General features: G+C 37.3%; 1 protein-coding gene across 4 annotated transcripts in view; it reads left to right on the top strand.

Moving 5' to 3' along the window:
• kcnc1a (potassium voltage-gated channel, Shaw-related subfamily, member 1a) overlaps positions 1-22,246 on the top strand; it is a 37,047-nt gene that overhangs the window by 11,059 nt on the left and 3,742 nt on the right. For 3 of the 4 annotated variants that reach the window (XM_060859559.1, XM_060859561.1, XM_060859560.1), the window contains exons 2-3: positions 11,299-12,232; positions 18,787-18,972. In XM_060859559.1, coding sequence (XP_060715542.1) covers positions 11,299-12,232; positions 18,787-18,972 — 1,120 coding nt within the window. Of the gene's footprint in view, positions 1-11,298; positions 12,233-18,786; positions 18,973-19,849; positions 21,193-22,246 lie in introns of those variants that run through there. The other variant, XM_060859558.1, reaches the window with a different exon arrangement.

Below are 22,246 nucleotides of genomic sequence, written 5' to 3'. Positions count from 1 at the left end.
AATTTATAATTAAAATGGCACATGGTACATAGCAATTTCTGACACGTACTGTAGAAATCTCCTTTTCTACATAACTTTCACTCAGGAAATTTTACATTTTCAATTCTATTCCTGATTATAAGGATGTTTCAGACACATTTCCCATAATAGTGTCAATTGTTGGATTTACGTTAGCTTTTATACCGATAATGGCATTAAATAATGCTTTTTGCAGGTTCCTGGTATTGTGTTGATTAAACAATAAAGAAATGTTAACGAATAAACACCAAAGGTCTAGATTTATTTAGCAAAGCTACAATTGCATGCATAACTAATTAAATGAATTTGCAAGTTTTTTATTGTGAACTTTATTATTATTGTTTTTTATTTATTAAATTAGGTTTTTCTTCTTGTTTACTAGAAATGATTTACCTTTCTTGTGTTGTCATGTCACATATCCATCACATATTCTCATTTCTGAATATGGAACTTGAATTGTCTAATATAGTAGGTGTGCTAATATTGGATTTGTGTAGGTTCTGTGTACATTCCAAAAATACAAGAGGAATAAGTAATCCCATCGGCAGTACAGTATGACGTAGAAGAGATGATAACCCTGAAGTTCACATAGACAGTACTATTGTTTATCCTAAATATGAAGCAGACATTAATAAGGTCACAGGGTTTCACCAAATCAAAAATTGACAGCTACAGTATGTGTAGAAAACAATGACTCATCGGAAACGAGGCGTATTGAAGCATTCTGAAGAAATATTTTCTCTCTGGACTGTCAAACTGGCTATGTAATGCACTGCCTAGTTTGTGTCCTGAAAGCATTTCAGCATACAAGAATGTTGTTGTGTCAATGCTAATTTCTGGCATTAGCCAAGTCATGTACCTACTGTAACATGCTATGTATAGTGAAAAACTTAAGGTTAGTGAGGTAAGATAAGACTCACTAAGGTCAATAAGGTCTAATTTTACAAGTGACATTATCTCTGTTGCTAGTGTTGCCATCTCGTAGGTATGATTTTTCCCCCTCAACATACTTGTGGATTGGCTTTAAAGTTGCCTACAGGTGTGAATGTGTGTGAAAATTATGCCCTGAGATGGACTGGCATCACATCAGTGGTATAGTTCCATTTCATGCACAATGATCTTTTATTCACCATGGCCAGACCAGAATAAATCTCTTGCTGTATGTGAACGAATGAATGAATGAATGAATGAATCAATCAATCAATCAAAATCAGAAAGAGCTTTATTGCCAAGTATTCATGCTCATACAAGGGATTTGTTTTAGTGTCATACAGTTCCAGTACACAGAGGCAACAATACACAGACAAAAAAAAATACAAATAGACAAATAAAAAAATAAATAAAAAATGAATGAATAACCTGTGTTATGTACCCAAAAATGATCTCTCAGTGCTTCCATTGTTCTAACTTTTCTAACTGGTTTTAGTTCCAAAAAACCCTTATTGGTATAAGATAAACTTCATTCATCAAATAAACTTCAATTATTTGAGGAGGATTTCTCAGATCAGTCCACAGTCCAACCCCTGTTATCAAGGGCAATATTAAAGCAACTAGCTTGGAAATGTCTACTTAATCAGTTCATGAACAACTAGTAATTCTGCAAAAATTGAGTGGTAGAAAAATGACAGTGTTGAGTTTGTAGCTGGCTTTTCACATCTCCATTGGCAGCCATAAAGATCCTTCATGGATGCCAGGATGTCATGCTTGCCCACAAGTGCATTTTAACTTGCATTCAGTACTGTCCACACACACACCCACACACACACACAAATGCACACAAATCAAATCAGTAGTATAAAGCAATATAGCATAGTAGTATAATAGTATATAGCAGTATGAAGCAGTAGTATAAACAGATGAGACTGGACTGTATGTCAAAAAAATTATGACAGAACCAGAACCAGAACCAGACAAGACAAATGTTGCTTGTTTCTCCTAAGCAAAGGAGTCAAAGTAATCAAAGTAAATATACCTGAATATAATATGCTGATAGGGTTCATTTAGACTGCCTGTGGTAACATTTTCAGGCCACAGTAACCACGGGTATTGACGCTGCTGTTTTCTTTTGTACCTCATTGTATATACAGCATTCATCACTGCTATAAGCCTACTACATGTTTTCAAACTGCTCTCTATGTCAAGTTTCTCAGAGTCCTGTTGCAAATTAATGCAGTTTGGATGTGTGGATTCAGTGTAAGGCATTCAAATAATCATATGTAAAGTGCTATTGGAAGCATCCAGTTGAACAACGGCTTTTAGTGGGTTCACCTGTTAAAGAACATAGAATAATTTAGATGCATGCACACACTTTGAGCATATCGTAAAAATATAGGCCATTTTGGAAGCTGGCTCTATTTGAGTTGTTTAAAATCAGTAGTTTAAACTCTTCCCACCCATATACTGTATAAGAGGATACAAAGAGAAGAAGAATGATGTGGCTGTGGAACAGGAAACTGTGGTCACTGGATACAGATATATGGTATATGTTATTCTGAGCAAATATAAGCCATTATGAGAGTATTGTGTTTTTCTGCATTAAGCAGTATTATATTTAACATGTAGGTACCAATGAATTCACACACAATCACCCCATTCTCGCTCTTCTCCAATGAAAATCATGCACTTTGACATTTATAAAAGGGCACCAGTGGTCTCCAGTGGCTGAATATCTGACCCCTTAGCCCACGGACATTGGCTTATGTTTGGTGGATCTCCATTGAGTCCGGCTGATGGAGTATTAATGCTGAAGGTCATTTCTAAAAGGTCAGGCGTAAAAGTCCAGCTTTTTGGGGCGTGGTCAATAGTGTTTACAGCCTTGGTGCTTTGATGCTGTCAGGCTCGTTTCAGTCACTCTAAAACACAGAAAAGCAGACAGAATCTGGAATGTGGGTGCAAGGCAGCACTGGGTTACATAAGAGAACGTGACAGGCTTTTATCTTCAGGATGCTTCCTAGGTAGAACAAGAGAAAGAGGTAGAGACAGAGAGAGGTGATGTAAGGGGAAGGGGGAGGCTGGCATGCTATTTTTGAGATACTTGATCAAGGCTCTTCCCTTTCTCTCTTTCTCTCTCTCCATTCTCTCCATTCTCTCTCTCTCTCTGCAGTTTTTGCAACAGAGACCAGTTAACTCTGTGACCACTCAGCTATTTTTGCTCTGTTGGGGCCATTTTAAAAAGAACCAATTCTCTTGTATTGCAATTTTGCACCCACCCTTTATTTTGCACCATGCAATTATGGTTTTAGTACTAACACACAGTACTAGGACCTGTCACGTTTATTATATCAGTAAATTCTCCTGTATTGATGCAGGTATGTGTGTCACTACCATTGATCACAGTGCTTTAATGCAGTTGAACATCTGCTTACAGCTCGTATCTTAAGTGGATAGAATTATAGAAGGTACACAAGAGTGCAGCGATAATCATCTACAATGTCTGCTTGTAGAAAACAAACAATCCATAAATCAAGTATGTCTTGTTTTTGCTCAACTACAATGAACTCTGTTCATCAGAGTCAACTTGAAACAGCTTAAAATCTCAGAAAGCAATAACAAAATTCTTCCGAGTGGTTATTTCATCTTTGAAAACCCTGGTTGGCAGTTAAACCTAAGGGGTTAAAGCCCAGTAAATGTAAGAATTGGGGTGTTAAACATTGAAAAGGTTTGATACGATGCACCATGCGCTATGAAAATGATCATATTGTAGTGTACAGTACTGTACTGCATTTCATTTCTAAAGGAGCAATAGTGAAAATTGTTTTCTTGATGTTTGTTAGTGTTGTTGAAATGCATTTGGGATTGAAAATGGATTTGACAATTAATGAAACACATTTAATATTTCATCATCTTTTACACTATAATCAGATCATATTTAGGCTGTTAGTTCTGACAGTATTTTCTGTGTTCATTGGGAACTCTGTAATTATTTGATGCACAGTTAGGTACTTTGACTTACAGTATGAGTCAGACTTGAATTTAACTGAATCACAGCATGACTAGAAGTCTAGCACTAATAAATTTCTTTGAAGAAAACATAAATAAAACAAGTAATTTACAACTGCCCACTTTAATGCAATAAGTAAATTGAACTGTTTTGAGTTTGATTGATGGTCCAAAGGTGGTCCATTTCATTAACGTGTGGAATGGAGAGATCTGGGTTTATTTTCTGTCCTGAATGGTGAAATTGATTCAGGTGCTAAAACTTTGGATGTAACTTTTAATTCTAGAATCAACTCTATTTCAAATAATATGCATTTTATGTTTATAATTTATTTTATACAAAAGACACCAAAGACGAGTAATATTGTTTATTTCTGTGTCATCCATCTACAGCTTAAAGGAGGGTAGTTAAAATGTTTATTTTCAAGCTGAGTGTAACTGTATATATATATATTTTTTTAGTGCTATTAATGTTGCATTACCACACATCATATAGTCTTGAAATAAATTATTCACTAACCTCTGACTCTTCCAGGCCACTTAAAAGCTATTTGAGAGCTTTTTTAGATCCGTACAGAAGCCAAATAATCTCTAGATTATTGTAAGCTTTACAAAGGTATACAAACACTTTGTGATGGGAAGCAGGAGGTAGAAAAATACCTAAAAAAGTCCTAAATGCAGTATTATTATCTCAGTCATGTAAAGATAATGATGTCTGAGAGACTTCGATGATTCATGAAGTATCATTTAAAGTATGCAAATTATCATTAAAAATTAAGAGTCAGTAATATTACAGCAGCAAATTGCTCTTGCACTTCCGATTCACTGTGGAAAGTCTAAATTATTTCAAGTCAGATCTGTTGGATCGGTTACTTAAAGTTCTTCAAAATATTGCCTGCAATAACATTTGATCATATATAGAACATTTGGTCATACATACAAATTGAGTAAGTTTTGCGAATACATTTGTGATTGGAAAAACCAAGTCAGACTTTTTTTTAAACAAATAATTAAAACTAATTAAATTTAATCAACCATCAATAGTCAATTTTCACTAACACAAACTATGGCAAAACAAAGAAAAAGAATAATTGCACCTTCTATAATATGTGAGAATGATTTAGGTTGGAAGTCTTTTTGTGTTGGATGGCTAACGATATTGTCACATCATGAACAGAGTAGCGGGTTTAGGGATTGTTCATTTTATTTCATTTTAATAATAATAATAATAATAATAATAATAATAATAATGGGGGCACGGTGGCTTAGTGGTTAGCACGTTTGCCTCACACCTCCAGGGTTGGGGGTTTGATTCCTGCCTCCGCCTTGTGTGTGTGGAGTTTGCATGTTCTCCCCGTGCTCCGGGGGTTTCCTCCGGGTACTCCGGTTTTCTCCCCCGGTCCAAAGACATGCATGGTAGGTTGATTGGCATCTCTGGAAAATTGTCTGTAGTGTGTGATTGCATGAGTGAATGAGAGTGTGTGTGTGTGCCCTGCGATGGGTTGGCACTCCATCCAGGGTGTATCCTGTCTTGATGCCCGATGACGCCTGAGATAGGCACAGGCTCCCCGTGACCCGAGGTAGTTCGGATAAGCGGTAGAAGATGAATGAATGAATAATAATAATAATAATAATAATAATAATAATAATAATAATATATAATTTATAAATAAACCTTATTTATAAAGCACTTTAAAAACAGCCACAGCTGATACAAAGTGCTGTACACCATAAAATAAAGATAATAAGTATGTAGACAGAAGAAGGTAAATAAATAACCAATACAATAAATAAATATATAAAAACTATAGGACATAAGCAGGAATAAGAGATGACACAGCAGAAACAATACGGAATAGAACAATTTTGGGAAATAATTCATGCCTGTACAAAAGCCAAGGAATAAAAATGAGTTTCAAGTTGGGTTTTAAACATGGAGAATTTTTTCTTGACATACTATTAGTATATAGCAAAAACTTGGTTTATAGGGATTGTGGTGCACATAATGGTCATAACAGGTAGTGGTAAAAAAAGTGTACTGCAGTTTGTGTATGTCAGAAATGTGTGTACACAATTGTGTCCTACTTTCTTACACAAAGATGAAGAACCAAGAAAATATAGCTCTGTTTCCGTTGTGCAAAATCTTTAGGACAGTTTTAGGTGTGATTTTTGAGATGTAGTTGGGCTGGACATTTTTCTGAGAACTGGCACTTGTGCATAACAATGGGAGAAAACATAATAAGAGGAGAAAACAATTGTTGGATCACACAGGAATTGTGCAGAAAATATCTGGTAATCTTTTAGAGCTTTCTGTAGTTACATACAAATCAGTTACATGTCATTAAAATAGAATTCATGTTATCGTGTTGCCTTTGGTCCAATTTAGACTATTAACATAACTAAAATGCTGGTACTGTTGGAGCATGTATAGTGTAATCAGGAAGGTAGTGATGGATGATCTGTGGACTTGCTGCACTTAGTTTAGCCTGAGAGGTTGGAGCAGTATGTAGTGGTTTGTCTTGCTGTAAGTTTCTATGCGTGGGACTCAGTGTAGGAGGTTTGCACTCTCTTCACCTGTAAAGCAAGCAAGGGCACAAAAAGAGAAAAAAAAGAAAAGAGAAAAGAAAAGAAAAAAAAATGTTATGTAGAATAAAAAAAAAATGTGAAAATGGACTGTAAATAATGGCATAAGTTGTAAGTTGTATGGGAAGATACACAATGGACACACAATTGTACTGATGGAGCAGGTGAAAAGTGTCATCCAGAGCAATGAGCTAGATTCTGCTACAGAAATTCATGATTCCACAGACTGATTTATGTGATTAATATGCATATCTGATCAAACTCTGGCCACTAGTTTTACTTGTTGTCTGATGCTTTAGTTCTCTGTAAATATCTCTCACTCACTCACTCATTTTCTACCGCTTATTCGAACTACCTCGGGTCACGGGGAGCCCGTGCCCATCTCAGACGTCATCGGGCATCAAGGCAGGATACACCCTGGACGGAGTGCCAACCCATCGCAGGGCACACACACACTCTTATTCACTCACGCACTCACACACTACGGACAATTTTCCAGAGATGCCAATCAACCTACCATGCATGTCTTTGGACCGGGGGAGGAAACCCTAGTACCCAGAGGAAACCCCCGAGTTTAATGCCTCCAGATTTCTGATACTAAAAGCTGCTTTAAAAACAAAACAAAACAAAACAAAACAAAACAAAACATGGGGATACTTTAATTGCATCCTATTTCATATGTTGTAACAGATGTCATATCTTGTTCCGGCAGATTGTGTCCTGTGTTTTGTTGCAATGTGGGATACCATGGCTGGTAATTATTATCATAGATGTCATAATGTTTCATTTCATGACAGTTTAGACTATGCGCTAATTTTTGAAAGTATTTTTTAAAAATTCAGGTTAAAACTGTTTACATCAAGTAATGTTTTATGATGCGTCGTGACGAATATAAGAAAAGAGAGAGAGACAATAAGCAGCATGGCAGCAATCGTTTTGTCTGATATCATGACAACTGGTGATGGCAATAAACCATTTTTTATTAATGGCTGTGAAACATCAGGGTGACATATCTATGATGCTTGTATGCGTTTGTCAGTCTTGTTTTCATGCAGCAGAGAGATGAATACGACTGCATGTTTTCAAGTTAGCAGGCAAACAGCTAAGCAAAACCCAGAAGCTTGGTTTCATTAGCTAGCAGCTACAAAACACCCCAAACTGGTAGTCCAGTTATTTTCCATCATTCTTAATGCGTCACTGAACTGATCAATAAATGCTTGAGATTTTCTTATTTTCATGATGTTATATTTACTTGTCTATGATGTAACATTAGTAGGAGTAATTCTGAAAATTTCTTTATATAAAAAACACTTTGTCAAAATGGTGTAGTTGATAAGCAAGGCTTGCATTTGTTAACATGCATTTTTTGCACAGATTTTTTTAAAAAAGGGAAGCAATCAAACAGGTGTAAAGCTGACAAAACCAAATCTAGGCTGCTGAGCAAGACAGGCAAATAAAAGTACTTATTACAAACTCAATGCTGGCACAAAACTTCATAAATGAACGTTGATCGGCTGGGTTTTTTAAAGGCAGCAGTGTGATTGAAAACAGGTGAGCATTATTAGTAATCAGGTGCCTTGGACTTGATGAAGGTCATGTAATGATGTTGTGGGTTGAAGCTCATGGGACTTGTAGTCTGAAAGTTTGGGAGTTGATTCAAAATATGAATCAACAATAATAAGACATTTCTTCAGGTCCTCAAAATAAACTGTGTTTCTCAATCTGCTACAAAGTCTTTGGCTTGTAGAAAGGAAATATTTTCTGAATTAAGGCTGCAGACAAGTATATTAAATAATAAAACAACTAGCAACTAGAAAATCTCAAATATTTATTGATGGTCTACCAGTTCAGACTCAGACTGTGCTGTGGTAGCTGGTAGCTCATCAGACCAAGCTGAAATTGTCAGCAGGAATAATACATTTCATTGATTTGAATTGAATTGAGTAGACATTCCAGACTCCAATTAAGACCAATGAGAAAGAGATAGAACAACAAAGAGAAAGCGCTAGTGATGTCTCAAGGATCCTGAGTGCTGAAAGCTGCTACAGATGGCATGATTATAGAGCTTTTTCATGTCATCAAAAAGCATTCAGCCCCAATCATGGCTGTAGATGCCAGTCTCTGGTTCTGGGATTTATATTTAGAAACATATTTAGAACCATTTTCAGTTATTGTGTTCAGATATTAATGCATTTGGATATCTAAACCTTTGTTTGATATATTTAATTTTAAATTATTGTCTACTGTTTAAGAGATTATGCTAGGATGCAGATCCTAAGTAAAGATCCAATTAAAGAACATATGCATTCATTCTTGAACACAACTAGAAATATCAGCAGCATCAGTATATGATGTATGTTTCCTTGGGAATCAGATTAAGAGTTGTAAATCAATAACTAACGTGTCCAATGCTGTTAGTTCCTGTGTGTATTCACAGCAGAGCTGCAGACTGTTGACTGATCATGTAATAATCTAAATCTGTGGCTTCTTGTACCTTCTTCTTTATCTTAAAAAACCCACATGCTGCATTTTGCAGTTAATTGATAACAGTGTTGGACAAATATGCAACATGGTTAAATAATTAAATGAGATGCATCCATTTTTATTAACAATTCACTTCCAATCTATAATTAGGGGACATTTGTATGTTAAAGTGACTTTGTCAATATCACAATTTCATTGAAAAATAAAGAGTAAAAAAAGAATGCAATTTCTTCTTTCATGGAACAATATTCCAGTAACAGGGTTGAGTGAGCCTTAGGGGCACAACTAAAATATATCATTTTGAAATTTAATATACCTAGGATAAAATGACACCACATTTATGGAATCACTGATTCATCCTGATGCACCTCCTGCTTTACTGTTTCATTCATATTTAGTTGCAGTTTAGTTTAGTTTCTTGATTTATTTTTACCCATGTTACAGTAACAAATATTTTCTCTTACACAGAACCCAAGTGGATTTAAAGTTACAAAGAATAGGGTTACATTTTGTCTGTGGCGTCTTGCATTTTAATTCATATAAATTCAGCAAAATCTCCCTTAACCTGTTTGTGCACAACACAGGAGTTTGACTTATCAGACTTTTTTACTCAGTATGAACAAGTTATTTTATCATTGCAAGTCTGTTACATGGTTAGTCAGGCAAATAAATAAATTTATAAAATTTAAACCTATTTGGCAAGGTACAAACAATTATTCTAAAAACCTTATGCAAATTCTTAAATCCCTGCATGTCTACTTTCATGTGAGTGATTAACCACTACTATGGAGTGTGACCAAAGAAATAAATTCAGTTCTATGCAATGCCAAGACAGGTACTCAAATCCAGTCTATCAGAGCTGTTTCAACTGTACAAGTCTTATGATACAATTTAAATTGGTGCTCTATTATAAGCACTGACCTACTGTGCATTTTCACCTGTTGTTTAATTCCCATTATTAATGAACACTGGATGCTCTGGGTCATTTTTAGCAGACATCACAAAATGCAGAATAAACAATATAGCAAATAAATTAACAGGTTCCATCTACTGGTCATGCAATTGCTTATCAAATCAGCCCATAAACCTGTCTTTCATTAATGAATGTCCAAAAGCATGTGGATACCTGAGCAAAGCACCCATAAGTGGATCTTCCCTAACCTGTTGCCACAATGTTGAATTATTAAAAACATGTATAGTATACTGTAGTATGTTCATTCATTCATTCATTCATCTTCTACCGCTTATCCGAACTATCTCAGGCGTCATCGGGCATCAAGGCAGGATACACCCTGGACGGAGTGCCAACCCATCGCAGAGCGCACACACACTCTCATTCACTCACACACTAGGGACAATTTTCCAGAGATGCCAATCAACCTACCATGCATGTCTTTGGACCGGGGGAGGAAACCAGAGTACCCGGAGGAAACCCCTGAGGCACGGGGAGAACATGCAAACTCCACACACACAAGGTGGAGGCGGGGATCGAACCCCGACCCTGGAGGTGTGAGGCTAACCACTGTGTGAACGTGCTAACCACTAAGCCACCGTGCCCCCCCTGTAGTATGTTTAACATTACATTTTCCCTTCATAAGAACTAAGAAGAAAGAAAGAATTTCCCTTTGTAAGAACTAAGAACTTAATAAAGATAAGGTTTGCCAGTGTTGGTATTAAGAACTTGATTGGCCTGCACAAAGCCCTGAGCTCACCCTAGAATTAATTAACATGCCAACTGTGTACCAGGCGTTCTTCTTACCTGACATCAGTGTGTGTCTGCACTAATGTTCTTTTTGGCTGAAAGAGCAGAAATTCCCATAGTAAAATTCCAAAATCAAGTGTAATTCCTTCACAAAGGATGGCTGTTACACATGGAATGGGGGACTTTGCAGTTATGGTCAGGTGTTCACATACCTTTGGTCATATAATGGACCTTATACCTATGCATCTATATATCAAGTCTTGAATAAAATAAAAATATAATAAAATGTGGCACTGATTGGCGAATTATAAGGTAAATCAATGAGACGTCAGTAGAGTCTAACTACCACTGTAAAATATAATTTAATTGCTAAAAAAAATAAAATAAATCTTGATCTCATATTCCCACTTTGAAACCAGTGACACTGAACCACATCACTGCAGTTTCTGCAGTAGAAAATATTTTGTTTTTGTATATAATTTGTTATCTTTAAAATTATATTTTGTTTCTCCCTTTTCCCCCTTTCCTCTTTTTTGTTCACTTGCTCTCTCTCTCACTCTCTCTCTGTCCTCCAGTGGGTGGCGTTTGCCTCTCTGTTCTTCATCCTGGTTTCTATAACCACATTCTGCCTGGAGACACATGAGGCCTTCAACCCCATCATCAACCGCACAGACGTTGACCCACAGGACAACAACATCACGCGGGTCTACCAGGAGACTGAGACTGAGGTCTATCTTACTTACATAGAGGGCGTGTGCGTGGTATGGTTTACCTTCGAATTCCTCATGCGCATCACCTTCTGTCCTGACAAAAAAAAGTTCATCAAGAACGCTCTCAACATTATAGATTTTGTGGCCATCCTGCCTTTCTACTTAGAGGTGGGTCTGAGCGGCCTGTCCTCCAAAGAGGCTAAAGATGTGCTCGGGTTTTTACGTGTAGTCCGATTTGTGCGCATCCTCCGAATCTTTAAACTGACACGCCACTTTGTTGGCCTACGTGTGCTTGGGCATACACTCCGTGCTAGCACAAATGAGTTCCTCCTTCTCATCATCTTCCTTGCCCTTGGAGTGCTCATCTTTGCCACTATGATATACTACGCTGAGCGCATTGGGGCCCAGCCTAATGACCCCCGCGCCAGCGAGCATACGCACTTCAAGAACATCCCCATTGGGTTTTGGTGGGCCGTGGTCACTATGACTACTCTGGGTTATGGAGACATGTACCCACAGACGTGGTCGGGCATGCTGGTGGGTGCGTTGTGTGCCCTGGCTGGCGTGCTCACCATTGCCATGCCTGTCCCGGTCATCGTCAATAACTTTGGGATGTACTACTCGCTGGCTATGGCAAAACAAAAACTACCAAAGAAAAAGAACAAGCACATCCCACGTGCCCCACATCTGGGCTCTCCAAATTTCTGTAAGTCAGGCACGAACTCTCCCCACCACAGCACACAGAGTGACACATGCCCGCTGGCTGCCCAGGACGAGGTTTTAGAAATGAACCGAGCAGGTAGGAAACCCTTCAGTGGCATGACCATCTGAATGCACGAAAAGAGACTAAATACTCCTAGCCTGAGAATGAGACTGAACCCTCTGTTTCCTTCTGCCCCACTGACTTCTTTACTGTTCCCTCAGCTTGTCTCCTCAATGCAACATTTCTCACTTTCCAGACAAGCAAGCAACTTCTGCATATCAACCTCCAGAGGCATTAAAAAACCCATTCAGCATTTTTCCTATTCTGTTGCACATACATACACACAGTGCCATCAAAAGTCTCACTCTACACCACACTTTTCTAACACTGGATGCTTTCCTACTATGGAACATATCAAGGTGAACTGCATTTTTATAGAAAAAAAAAATCCATAGCATGCTCATTCAGCTATAATGAAATATACCAATCTAACTCTTAGGTCCTTAATGTGTTTGTATTGACATAGGCCTATAATATTTATGTAGATCATATAATGCAGTCAATAAGAATATTAAGTGATATTGATGTGTAGTTTGTAGTTGCACATAGACTGATAAAGCTTTATATAACTAGATATAGAACTTTATATATACAGATATATGTTATGTAGCAAACTCTTAAGGCACATATGTTACATTTTATAATGAACTAATAGAGGATTATGTGTGGTATTTTATATCAGGAACAAGACTTCAGTGTTATTTTAATCCTAATTTTGATGTATTTGTAGTCAAGAGGAATTTTGATGACTTTCCAAATACCAAAAATAACAACAAACTTGTTAAATTTGTTGAATCCAAACTTACTTATTTTTGGAAAGCCAAGGCAGATATATAAAATCTGCCATCATATAATGCAGATTCAACAATCCCATAGACAATATTTTTTTGGATGAGACAAACATGAAACAAAAATACAGTTCCATAACTAAAAAAAGGTATAGGTTAATGTAAACATAAATGTACTCTTCTCTGTACAGGGAACATGTTGAAACAAACTCAACATAGTACACATTTAATACCAAACGTATCAACCGACTACCTGTATAATTCACAGACTGTTTATTTATATAGTTTTATTTCATTGTTCTGCTTTATTACACAAAGTGTTAATACCAGGCCGTCACACTAACACTACTACTCCTCTAGTGAAAAAGATACTTATGAGCATAAAAATTGTGCCCCCTGACATTAGTAAGTAGCCTGAAATGAGTGTAAGAGCAGATAAGTGCTTTCACTGGAAGTACTTAGAGACTGTCCACTTTCATAAGAGAGCGGAAGATAGTAAGAGAAAGAAAGAGTTGTTTCATTAGTGTGTAATTGAGAGTAGCTCTTTTTGTGTGTATTCAGGAAGAGATTATATATAATGCTCCATACGTACACATATAGATCGATGTAATTTTCATACATGCACACACAATGGTACATCTGTGATCAACCTTGGTATCTCTCTTAGATAGACAACGATCTGTGAGTACACAAAATAACACACAATAGCATACGCTCTTGTTCTTTTATACTGCAGTGTACACAGCTGCATGTACACGCTCAAGTAACTTACTTTACACTTAAATTTACATAAAGAAAAATGCTAATTAATGCTAGTTATGTATGAAAATAGTGTAAGTTATTACAAAATACATATACTACTATGATATGTTTGCTAAGGAGATTAGTTTAACTGGATGGGTTTTACATACCTTTTTAAGTACATTTGTTTTAGGTATGTTAGCATTATACCTGTGTTAAGATTTGTAAGTGAACAGAGTGGAGCATTTTAAATAAAACCCTACATGCTACCACAGTGATATTTCACTTATTAGTACTATAAATGGTGAAGGTTATTTTCACATTCGTAGTCTCACCCACGTAGGTGTAAAAAAAGTGCACTTGAAACTATTTCGAACCACTGCACGGACTTACATTTTGTCTGTCAGTCAGTGAACATCTTTGTAGGTAATTAAAGTTTGCTGGTGATTATTTATATATGAACACATATAGAGTACAATTGCTGGCAAGGAACATGTAGCAGTGTTGATTTCTAATATTTTGAAATGATAGGGTTTTAGGTTTTTTCTAAAATAAGGCATTTTGGAAGACTGTTGTATTCTTATAGCTGTGATGAAGGGGACCTGTGACAGGTGCTGCACTCAATGAATAAGGATGCCACTATTAGAAAGGGTGCAGGGATAGCAATGAGTCATAACTGTGTGTGTCTGTGTGTGTGTGTGTGAAAGAGAGAGAGAGAGAGAGAGAGAGAGAGAGAGAGAGAGAGAGAGAGAGAATCACGGTACAGCAACATAAAAATTATACAGTATTGTTTATCTGTTTATTATAACCACCCTTTCCAACAAATCATACAAAATAAATGCTTTGAACTTCAGTTATTTTTCCAAAATGAGTATAATTAATGTATTTCTAAAACTGCTGACTCAGATGTTCTATTCAGAAATAGTATAGTTTTCACTGTTTTCCGCTCACACTCCTTTTTCATTTGATGTCTTGTTTATTGCCTTCCACCACCACTGTTTTTTTTAATATGGCACTGGAGCATGTTACCATGGTGACAGTGTCTGAGCAACCACAAAATAGGAATCGGGCTCTGCATCACGCCGCAGTCATTCAGCTCAACTTGAACAACTCCTGCAAAACACACACACACACACACACACACACACACACACACACACACACACACATATATCAAAACAAATGTATGCTTTTATAGGAATTTAATCTTTCTTAGGCTTCTTTAGGTTCAGATATGAAAAATCTTACAATAACTTTTTTGTAGGCTTCAGTGAGGATGAACTGTTAATGAAATACAATAGATATTTGCTTTTGCTGTTTCACTGGTTGCTTTTTCTAGCATTGGCTTTGCAATCAGTGTGTAGACACATAAGGCATACACGCCTGGTTAATCAGTTCGAGCTGCTTGACTCTGGGCATAATACCATGAGAAATAGCAAAGATGGACAGATGGCATTTGTAAGACTGGCACCAAACAGGAAAACACACAGCAGATGCAAAGCCAGCATGGACTTGCATTGCATGAACATACATTCATTTTTTCCCCCAAGGTTGATATACAAGTACTGGCTTAAACACATGCACAAACAGGAACCCTGCTGGTAAATAGCTCACCTTTCTGCTACAAGCACTCTGAAGCAGTGCACAAACACACACACACACACACACACACACACACTCAGATTGATGGAGACAGTGCTCTCTTTCCCATAGTTAGTCTCCTACATCTGTAACACACCCCGTACTGTTCAAATACATTGACATACTAGATAGAACACTAATTATTCACATCCATCAGAATGCTTTCTTTTTGTTTTAATCCAAGGCTTTTTTCAAAGCGTGAGCATTCCAATTGATAAAATTGATTTCCAATTGATATTCCTCTATTTCATTCACAGAGGGTTTTATTTACAAATGTGAAAACTGTAGATGCATTTGAAACTGAATTTGTAACTTTTACTTAACTGAAAATCTGTGAAATGTCTTTTTAGACCGACAGATGTTTTTTCTTGACATAAAAAAAAACTATGGTGAACGTGTGGCATCCACAAGTTGCATTCATGTCATATTGGACTAACTGCATGTAGCACATTCCCACTGGTTATTCAGATCAACCTCTGATTGGGAAAGTTGGTACCCCAGAAGGCAGGCAACTGAATATTTGCAATGCATACAGAGGAATAAAGAGGATAATAAATTACAATCAAAACATTGCACCACATTGCACATTAACATTGCATCAGTTATGTTAAAATACACGAGTCTTATATATTATCTGTGATCATACAAGTGGATGCAGTGTTTAATTCCGGTTAAATAAGAGCCACAGCCCTAAGCTGATTAGATACTGTAATCAACTAATTAAACACATGAAATCAAGCAAACAAGTATTGGATTAGAAAGAGATCTGCTGTTGTTTAATAAGAGTGACACTTTTATGTTGGTTAATATAGCATAAAAACTGCTAATCGTTGCATTTAACTCTAGTTAACAGCTAAAACTAGCTGATTAATCAGAGCTCTGATCCAACAACTAACAAATAGTAAATGCTCTAGATATTTATGTGTCTAAGGCTTAATTAAAGATGATTTAGAGATTTTTGTTGTAAGTGTACTGCTGTGTGCCATCTCAGAGTAGAAATAGTGGCGTAGAAGTAGGACAGTCCCATCAGAGCCCCAGTACGGCTGCTCTCTGCCTTGGCCTTGCTTTAGTTACCCTGCTTTTATATGTAAATAACACAGTCTTGGTGTGCAGTGGGATTACAAGCTCTGGATCTTCATATGTTTATTCATAAAATCCAGGGATGGCTAGTATAAATGGGCTAACAGGAATGCACCCTTTTTAATAGAAAAAAAAATTAGACCCAATTTTGTCATTCAGATCATCTTATTTGCTACTAGTTTAAAGTTGATTCATTTTACTTTTGAGGAATCAAATACAACAAAGCAAAGCACCACCAGCGATTAAGTAAATATGGTTAGAGGCTTGGTCGGATTTCTTTATAACCCATAGTGTTGACCCACAGTGCTGTCAAATTATGACACTGTCCTTCCCAGTATTTGCATTGAGGATAACTATTTTAAAGTCACGTTTACTTACAGAGCCAAAATCAGTAATGAGTGAGAAGACAAAGTACATTTTAAACTCCAAAAGTGTAAACTTGACAGAACCATAAGTTATGCACAGTATTTTAACTGAAAGAGCAGGCCATTGGGAAATGTTTCTGACATGACATGATTACAAAACTGACTCACAAAATGTCATGAATCACAAACGGACTTGCCGTCTTTCTATGCCAATTCAAATCGAGAAGTTTTATTTGTCATTTCGGCCATACTGTATATGCGAAATGGCTGAAATGAAGCAATGATCCTCAATTGTTTATATTTAATGTTGCAATAGATGTTATCTTTAAACAGTAGCTTTCATCTAAAGAGATGATGTGGCCTCTATAACACACACACACACACACACACACACACAAAAACAAATGTATTCATTTATAGGTATTAATTCTTTCTTAAGTTTCTTTAGGTTCAGATGTGAAAAATCTTACACTAACTTTTTTGCTGCAGATAAAATGTTTCACAAGAAAATCAAACAACATCACACATATACATATTTGTGTGTGTTACGTCATGCAGCTCAGTATCAGCACATTTTTTAAATGTGTATTTTAAGACTGAGGAAGGCACAGGAAGTGCAGATAAGTGACAGAAACAATAAAAGAGCGAGAGGAATGCCTTAATTGTGTGTGTGGAGCTATTCTAAAGATGACTCACAACCCACTCCCCCCTTTACACTTCATGCTTTCATCCCGGGAGCTTTGCGTCACATGCCAGCATTTCCTTGGGGTGGTGTGTGTGTGTGCCCAGCTATTTATACACATATGTGCAGAGCTCTGTGTGTGTGTGTTAATCTGTGTGTGAGTCAACACTGTTAAGGGATCCTGAGAAAGTCAAACATGAAAAATATTGTACACTGGGGACAGATACTAGAGAGTTCCTGCTGAATGGATGCCATACTTAATAAAGCATAATCTAGACTATATTTTATAGCTGTTTGTTCACCAACAAGGGTAACATTGCCAGACGTTGAAGATAATTCCATCACTTGACCATAATGAAACAGGACTACTGTAATATTGCCAAACAGGCTTCAAAAGGTCCCTTATCGATAGCTTTTAGATTGCTGCATCTTGACTACAATTGTTTTATGGGTGACCTTAACAAATGTAGAAAGGAACCTTTGCCATTAATGTGCAATATAAAATTCAGTTCCTTTTCAACAGCTTTTTGGCAGTGCTCTGCCTCCTTGGCTTCTTGTGATCGACGAGGCATACATTTGTCAGAGTTCTTGGAGCCAAAGTGTGCACAGGTGAACAGGCTGGTTGCCATGCAGCATTTCTATAAATTCCTCTTCAGTATGAAACTGTCTTCTGATTCTCTATATTTAGCTCTTACCCAGCATCACTTACTGCAAGCTAATGAGACACAAGCATGCAAATGTTTACTTATCTTTCAAATGAATGTGCTTCATTTTTATATGGCTTAATCTATAAGGCATTATAAGGCAGTGAGGCTAACTGACTTCAGTGTCCTGATTAGGTAGACAGTCATATTTAAGTTTTTTTTCCCTAAAAATCATTTAGTATATTTCAAATAGCCTGCAGCTGTGTCTGTTAATGCTGAGAATAACTATGCAATATGTATTCATTTTTTAGCATTTTCACGCGCATATAAAGAAGAAAAACAAATCACATAAGATCTCTATAACTTTTTAGTCCCCTTAGTCTCTGTTTGTATGTGTGCATGTCAAGCTGAGGACATTTGGTGATCTATCCAATAGAATGAGCATGGTATCCCAATGCAGTTCACCAGTTCTTATAAAAAGACCATAGTATGCATGTTATATTCACCACCTCCTTCAAACATAACCTCCAACCTTACAGAGGGCACTTCATTAACTTCCTCCTCCTAACTAACCCCCGCTATGAGGCATGCAACCCGTCAAGCGTAGCCCTGCACCTGTATTCTCTCACATGTGCTTGTGTGTTCGAAGATCCCAAACTGAATGGTGAGGCGGCTAAGGCAGCGCTGGCCAATGAAGACTGTCCACACATAGACCAGGCCATTTCTCCTGAGGACGGCCAGATTTTTAGCCCCTGCGAACCACGCGGGGAAACTCCATGTTTCCTTCTAAACATGACCGGCCGAGCCACACACCCTGGAGCCAGAGTGAGAAAAGGTACGTAGTAGCTGTTCACATTCACACAAATGCATATTTACACACAGCGAAAACAAGTCAAACAACGTTCATCTCTACCTCCAAAAATTATACCGAACCAGAGCGCACTCATAACAGAGAGACAGTGAAAAGGCCTATTTTTTCACACTACATAGCCTTAGTTGCAGTCAGACACCATTCAAACATGCTGTCTGGACTACAAAAACTTTTTCAGTTAAAAACCGTTTCAGTTTTTATATTTGATCTACATTACTTCCATTAGATACTTACCTTATGTTTACACTAGCAAGCGAACGTTCTATACCTAGTAACATTCCTTTTCTGATCAATATGGACTGCAATTTCATCAACAGCAACAAGGGATATTTAACATTTTAAAATTAATTTAGATGCATTAAAGCAACTGAAATGATTCCTTGGACCAGTGCTATGGACCATGTGGCCTGACATTTATTCAGTTCCCTGTTTGCAACTTTAGTTCCTACCTGCAAATAGTTTCCATTGAAGCGGTTGCTAAATGCAAGAGACTACAAATGATGCGAACAAATTGTCACTTGCTAGTGTGAAAATAAGGTAATGGATATGACATCTTGAACCTCTAGATCTACATAACTACATTATTCCAACTCACTCCACTTTTCTAAACATGTAATAAGTTTTTTTTTCTCACAACACCGTCTTGCATTATGTTCAATCTCACTTTGACTCGCATACAGCTGCCTCCTGGGGCCAACCTTAATCTTTCCTTTTTTCTGTTTTTTTCTTTGTCGTTTGTTTTTTACTTGTTATCTCCTCCACTTGGCTGTCCGTACGTCTGTCCGTTTGTGTCTGTTACTCTTGTCATTTTTTGCCCTCTGGTCCTATGATTGGCCAATAGCTGGAACATTCTCAGGGAGGGCAGGGGGGGAGCCGGCCGGTCCCACGCTAGGCTACCCACTGTTGCAGTTAGGGTGGACACACAGCCAGGAGGATGGCCATGCAAGAGTCACCACCTGACTGCCAGCCCCACTTTAATCACTAATAGCAGAATGCAGATGCCTTTTAGGACATAATTAGCAACTAAGAGTCCATCCATCCCCTGCAGCTTGTGAGATCCCTGTCATTTTTACACACTATTAAATCAATATGGGGAAACACTGTTTGTACTCACTTATCCACCTGCAGCCATCGTAGTTACAACCAAGACTGTTTAGATGGAAATTCGTCAGCTTCTTAGTGTTTAACTACAAGGCCAGAAGCAAGGAGTAGGTCATAGATATACATTATGGACAAGAAAGCTTTCATCAAGAGCTTTTCATCTGTTGTAGCCAGACTGGTGATGGTCATAAATCTATGTATAATATTCTAAACAGAGTCTAGGTAAGATCAATAAAAGTTGAACCAGTGTCATCACTAGCCAAGCAATAGCACTGTCTCTCTGTGTCTTGTGTCAAGCTCTGTGTGAGCATGCTCTGTTTAAATCCACGTTTCCACTTTTAGAAGCACCATAAGAACAATCAACAGCTACATACCACACGCACTTCTCCTACACACACAGAATATTTCTGTCTCAGTTTGCTGTTTAAAATGTGTTGATTGTGTTTGTAAGAGCTTTTGTCAGTGTGAAAGTATTTTTATGTACATATGTAGGCTATGTCAGCAAATGTGTGTGTGAGAAAGAAAGAGAGCGTGAGAGAGAGGGGTGTGTGTCCAACTGTGTTTGGTTGTGTAAGTGTTTGCTGTTTTAATGTAGCTGTTTTAAGGCAAGTTTTGTACTTTGGTGTGCTGCATGTTTCGGGCCAGTTTATAGACCTTCCTGCATGCTTTGTCCTGCTGCAGGGGCTGGTATTGGTTGGGAGAAATGGACTCTGTAGGGAGTACATGAACAGGAATGTCATAAAACGTGTAGTAATGAATAGGTAAATGATTTTAGTGTTGATCTTGATAAGAACCATTATAGTTCAGGCAAATGTAAAGCCTTTCTGTGCAGCTACAGTATAAGATGATTTCAATATCACATTTACTGAGGGATTTTTGGGCCCTATCTACTAATGATATGCATCAGATCTACCTGATACAGCAGACAGAGAAGCATGCAAAACTGTGGATCTACTGAACTAGCCATATGTTACTTACGTAAACCTTATTACATATTTCACCTACAAAACTGATCATATCCACCATCTTAAATTGGTGTTAAATTAGTACTTATTAGGCCTAAATCCACAATAACACTAATAATGAAATATATATATATATATATATATATATATATATATATATATATATATATATATATATATATATATATTTTGGCTGCACTGCTTGTGTACAAAGTTAACTTCAATTTTTTGTGGTGTGGAAGAAATGACCTTTTCAATGTGGGCTGAAAGACCAAATGGATAAGAAAAGACAGGAAAATCCATAGAAGATGTCAAAATATAGGCAGGCAGAATTATATGGAGATAATCCGTAATATATGTCAAAACAGGTGAAAACCAGGAAATAGACTCAAACAAGGCCTAACACATAACAGGTGAACACAAATAGTGAACAAACCAGTGATGTGACAGGGCAGAGACAGGTCCTAGAATAGGAAAACAAATCACATAATGCAGTGGGGAAAACTGTGAGCGAAGCAAAATAGATCAACAAATTAAAAAAGATTGCAAATTTTATCAGTCTTAATGAAAATTACCACAATAGGCCTTAGTACATATGGCCCCTTTTCCCACTTGAAGAACAACATTTTGCAAATACCTCAAACATATTTGTAGCATTTCTCCTAAACCTTGTTCTCCAGTAACCCTCTATCTTACCTGATATCAGCCCAAACTTTTCCTCTGTGCATGTGTGCTCTTTTTTTAACTGCATGATGCCTGACAGCTGGTAAAATGCTGACAGCTGACAACTAAAACCAGATACGAATCCATCCCTAAAACTGAAAACAGAGCACACAGTCTCTGTATTTGACAGTCATTTGCACATTCCACTTTATCAAACCAAGGATAGAAAAAAGTCCTGGCACATGGGCACGATAGTCAACAGAGCTGGCCAAATGGGTATTGTTATCCACTAGGTCCTATGCTCAGCTTGTTCTTGTGCAGAGCTCCCATTCTCGCTTTATCCTGTGGGGAATGAATGGTGAAGTAGGGAGCAATGTCCTAATCTGTCTGCTAGAACTTCAGTTCTCCCTCCTTCTCTTCTAACCCCTTTAGCCTATTGCTGTGTTGTTGTGCTCTGTCCTTGTCGAAAATTAGAGCTTTGCTTCTTTCTCTGGCTTTCTGTCATCTTT

This window comes from Tachysurus vachellii, chromosome 23, assembly GCF_030014155.1.
Source record: "Tachysurus vachellii isolate PV-2020 chromosome 23, HZAU_Pvac_v1, whole genome shotgun sequence".
NCBI classification, from domain to species: Eukaryota; Metazoa; Chordata; class Actinopteri; order Siluriformes; family Bagridae; genus Tachysurus; species Tachysurus vachellii.
The sequence above is the reverse complement of the archived record's forward strand: the minus strand, read 5'-3'. Positions and strand labels throughout refer to the sequence as shown.